Source organism: Falco cherrug, chromosome 4, assembly GCF_023634085.1.
Source record: "Falco cherrug isolate bFalChe1 chromosome 4, bFalChe1.pri, whole genome shotgun sequence".
Classification (NCBI taxonomy): domain Eukaryota; kingdom Metazoa; phylum Chordata; class Aves; order Falconiformes; family Falconidae; genus Falco; species Falco cherrug.
Window position 1 is genome coordinate 3840502 of NC_073700.1, and position 4646 is coordinate 3845147.

Consider the following 4646-nt stretch of genomic DNA (forward strand, 5'->3'; position numbering starts at 1 on the left):
GCTATTCTTGGAGTCTTGTGAGTTAAGCTGGGGAGAGAACAACATGCTGGAGGCACCACAACAATTTTTCTATGAGGATGGGGGGCAAAAGGAGAGCAGGGAAGACAGTACATCAAGCATCTTCAAAACTGTTGCATAAAATCCAGTGTATCAAATATCAGTAGTAAAGCTGGCATACAAGCTCTGGAAATTTCTTAGAATTTGAATCAGAAATGTGTAGAGCTGTAGAAGAGATCAAACTTGGGTGTGTATAAGTGTTCAATAAGCATCCATTATTTCAATTTCACATAGAATGTTTTTTTATTGTTTATTCTCTAGGAAATTCAACAACATTTAAAATTACTTTTCCTGATTGTATTCTCATTACCAGTCCATCTTTAAATGTGTTCAGTAAGGGATACTGTAGAGGAATTGTAGAGGAATGAAGGCAGGTTAATTAACATTGATAATATACAGCTGTGGGCTGGCTTCAGGGGCAGCGGGCTGGCTGACGTGGATCATGTGCAGCTGTGGCTGGTTCCTACAAAGTAGTTAAATACCTCTAAGGGGGCTGGAAGAGGAGCTCTGGATGAAGAGAGACCCAGAAGAAGGAGAGGGAGAGCACCCTGGATGTAGGAGAGATGAGGAGAGGTCCTGGGAGAAGCAGGGGGCCTGGGTGAGGAGAGGCTGGCTGGGAGAGCAGCTGGAGAAGGAAGAACCTGGACGCAGCAGAGGCAAGGAGCAGGGTGGGCTGGCCTGAAGGGGATGGAGAAACAGCCCAGGCAGTAGATGACCTGATGAAACCTTGTGGGGGGTTGGTGGCCGTGCTGGCGCAAGGTGTGGGGACTGCTTATTGAAGTTAACCTGGGATGGTAGAAGCCTTGTTGCAGCCGGATGGTTTTGCGAGTGCTGTGACAGATATGTTCAGTGGTTGGCCTATATAGTCATAGTGGTTTTGCTGGCAGGGAACTCCTGAACCTGAGGAAGAGATGGCTGAACTTTTTTGCACAAAAGAATGGTCCTACCAACCCATTGGGACACTATGAGGGAGTAACACATTACATGCTCACACAGCTTACAAGTGAGAAAAGAATTGCTAAAATACTACAATGGGTGTTCATCTCCATATAGTAAAAGGTGTAAGTCTTCTTGCTGTAAGAGCTGCAAATTCAGTGGAAAAGCTAATTTAAATTATTTTTAAAAATTTAGGAACTGCTTTTCGTATGAGTAGGTGGTAGCAGGATGAAACTTGCCTGTCAATACATCATCAAGCTTGTTCTTGAAAGGCAATTAAATCAAACCTACCTATCTGAGGACCCAGACTTTGAGCCCTGAGATCTGTTTGTAGCATGTTCACCACTAAAACTAGCGTTGCCAGTGCGTGTGCTTTTTTTGTGGTGGAATAGTTTGATGTTTCTGCTCAAGCCAGTGGTAGTGAACAGCTCACTGCATCTTGTGGTTTTTGGAAGTGAGCTTTCTCAACAGCGAGCCCCTCAAGTCAGATTGCCTTAGCTTCATTTGGCAGACCAGCTTTTTTGAGAATTTCAGAGCCTCTGCTACTAAAATAAGTGTAATTATTGCTCCAGCGATTAAAATGAGGTCTCTCCAAAAGAACTCAAGACACTTGATTGGGAGAAGCCTCTTACAAACCCCCAGCTCGTTCCCAGTCAGCTGCCCCAAGGGCTTCATCCTCACAGGAGCTGGGGTTGCGCATCTGGTGTTTTCCAGAGAGAGTGCAGAGATGTCTTCTAACCAGAGTTTTAGATACAGAATATGACAGTCACAGTTCCAAGGATTGTCGAAAATTGTCACTTCCTCCAGGCTGAGCAAGCTGTCCAGGGCCCCGGGAGGAACCGAGGTCAGGCTGTTGTTCTGTAGATAAAGCCTTTTGGTGTGGGCAGGCAGGGCAGGCAGGTCCGCCAGCTCCCGGGAGCTGCAGTCGATGTGTAAACCCTTCGTCTCTCCCAGTGACTTACAATCGCAGGAGGGAGGACAGCCTTCGCTTTGGGTCATGTGGCACAGCAGCGATAGGGCGAATCCTGCAACAGTGATGAATTCTGTCTTGTTCATGCTTCAGCTACCCAGAGAGTAAGAATAATGATCTGATAAGTATGATTTGTTAGCATGTGTCTAAACGGAGAACTACAACACAGCTATGCCTCTCAGGATTGCTCGTGAGGTTTAGGATTTTGGAGGAAAACCTTTAGCTTTCTATTTCTTACATAGAGCCATTCTTCCTGACATCAAGTAGCATAAATGCAACTGGGAGAGAGCACAGTGCTTCCATCTTGTCTCTAGTTCATTGCTTTTCCTTCTTAATTGTACAGAATATATTATTGTTCAGAGTTCTAGAACAGAATGTCACCAGGAGATAATGGTAAAAACTAGGTTAGTTTTATGCAAAGATTTGGATTTCATTTCTGTATCTTCATAGATCTAGTGTTAAAATTGTGTGATGAAGTCAGTTTTCAAGATTGAGCTTAAGAGATTGATTAATTGTAAATGTCTAAAAATCATCTGAGAGTATGAACATTCTGACTGGGAAGTACGCATTTTTATGTGGCAAAATTTTTTTTTTGCCTTGTAACTTCATGCATCTCTGAACATATGATTCAAGATTTGTAAGAATAGAGAACTGTAAATTTTGCATATCTGGTATTGCTTATCTTTTAGGGTTAAATAACCGTGCTTTGGGCTAGCAGGTAATTATTTGTTTTGCTATGCCATTCCTGCTTCTGTAGAGTGGAACCCACTAACCTTCCATCTTAGTCCTTTCTATTCAGCAGCTTAAAACCTCTAAGGCTATTCCCTTCCCGTATTTCCTACTACGTTGCTGCATTTAGAAATACATAGCTAGCCTTGGAACCAGATAGAAATTTGAAATACAAACTCCCTTGCACAGGTTGGAGAATTTTCAAACTTGAAACAATCTTTCTTTATGATTTGAATACATCCCATAATTAAAATGTATTTCATTCTCCTCCTCCTCCCCCTCCCCCCCCCCCCCCCCCCCCCCCCCTTAATTTGCCATAAGTAAATATTGAAGCAAAAATATCTGGATATATATTGCCTTGGATACTACATGGAAATGTATAGATACTGTAAAAAGTGTTGGGTGTTTATACACTAGACACTTAAAGAAAACTCCTTCTTAACTGAAGAAGGTGAAAAAGGCTGTAGAACTTGTTTGCAGGCAAGCATTAGAAGCACATTGAGTATAATTTTAAAATCGGGCTGGACAAAGCCTGAGAAATAGCAAGCAGGTACAACAGACCTATTAACAACAAAAAATGCTGAATAAAAGAGGTTTTACATACTAAGGTCATAAGGAGCCTCAATGATACCAGTGTAGAATGGAATTTGGAAAGAAATTTCTTCAAAATCATGTTTTCAAGTGTAAAGATATTTCAGATTAATAATAAAAAAAGGTTTTCCTCTTAAACTTAAAATAAGCTGAGACCTTTGTCTCTCTAGTAGATTTCATTTAATAAAGACTAAAATTGTAAGGAATATTGCTTAATTTTGTTTTAAATTTGCTTTGATTTATTTACAAGGATTATTGATCAGCTTTCCAAAATAGTTAGACATGTTTTGATTCCTGATCTAAATACTGTATTTGTATATTTAAAATTAGATTAATGCTATGTAAAATTATAAACTACAGGGAAGCTGAAATATAAATCTTAACAATCTCCAATGTCTTTGTTAGCAAGTAGTTTATGTGAATATCTTTGGTATGAATCTAGATACTCATCTGCTATTTTTCAGGAAATTTACTAGAGCTGGGTTGTTTTTTTTTTTTCAAAGTTGGCATCTTAAAAGGACAGGCTGTCAACTGAACAAAACAAAGTTAAGCAATATCTGTAGAAAAGATGATGTCTTTTGATTTAGTGTAGAAACAGCAAGCAATTACAAATAAAACAGAACTGTGGCAAAAATGCAGAAAGAAAGAGTTGGTGAGATGCCTGGCTGACACTTACCCTTAGTTATTCCCTCTTGGTTCCTTTCCTCCTGCTTGGTACAAAGTGTTGCAGTACAACTGGCAACTGGAGCTGACTGTAGAGTCAGTGAGGAAGTGTGTTAAGGAAGATGAGCTCTTTCCTAGGCATAAGAGGAAACCTTCCCATTAGAAGATGCTAGATATGGTTGACATGTCACAGCATATAGCGCTTGGGCTGCTTTTGTATTTTTTGCAGCCAAGAGGAAATGCTTCTGAGTTTTTTTTTTTTTACTGGTGTTATATTTTTCCCATTAAACCTGACAATGTCTGGAAAAATCTAAAACGACTTGCCTTTATTTTGTGTGGCAGCATCCCTTAAGACGCATGGCATAGATTGCCTGATATGGGGAACGGGAATGAGGGAAGACTGATATTTATGAAATCTATGGCCTAGAGATGTACTTTTTTTTTAAAAAAAGACAATTTTTTTTTTCCTCAGCTGTAATAATCTACAGGTATAAAAGTTGGTTTGGGCTTCAGCTGCTGACACATGCAAGCCCAAGCAAAATACAAGGGAGCTGAAGTTAGTGCTTGAGAGAGACTGCTTCTGTTTCGGTGTCTGGTATCTGCCTTGCCACTGATCAAAGTAAAATTTGTAAAACCAGACTTCAAAATAACTTACATTAGTCAGATGAGATTATTAAGGGATAGAGAAATATTGTTGCCA

The 4646-nt window shown here is 40.2% G+C and overlaps 1 protein-coding gene across 1 annotated transcript; it reads right to left on the reverse strand.

Moving 5' to 3' along the window:
- Positions 1 to 281: 281 nt before the first annotated feature.
- Positions 282 to 4056, reverse strand: GP9 (glycoprotein IX platelet). Its single transcript, XM_014284342.3, has 2 exons — positions 3960 to 4056; positions 282 to 2056 (listed from the first exon to the last, which is right to left on the reverse strand). The coding sequence occupies exon 2, from the start codon at positions 2047 to 2049 to the stop codon at positions 1423 to 1425; it is 627 nt and encodes a 208-aa protein (XP_014139817.1). The 5' UTR covers positions 2050 to 2056; positions 3960 to 4056; the 3' UTR covers positions 282 to 1422.
- Positions 4057 to 4646: the final 590 nt, after the last annotated feature.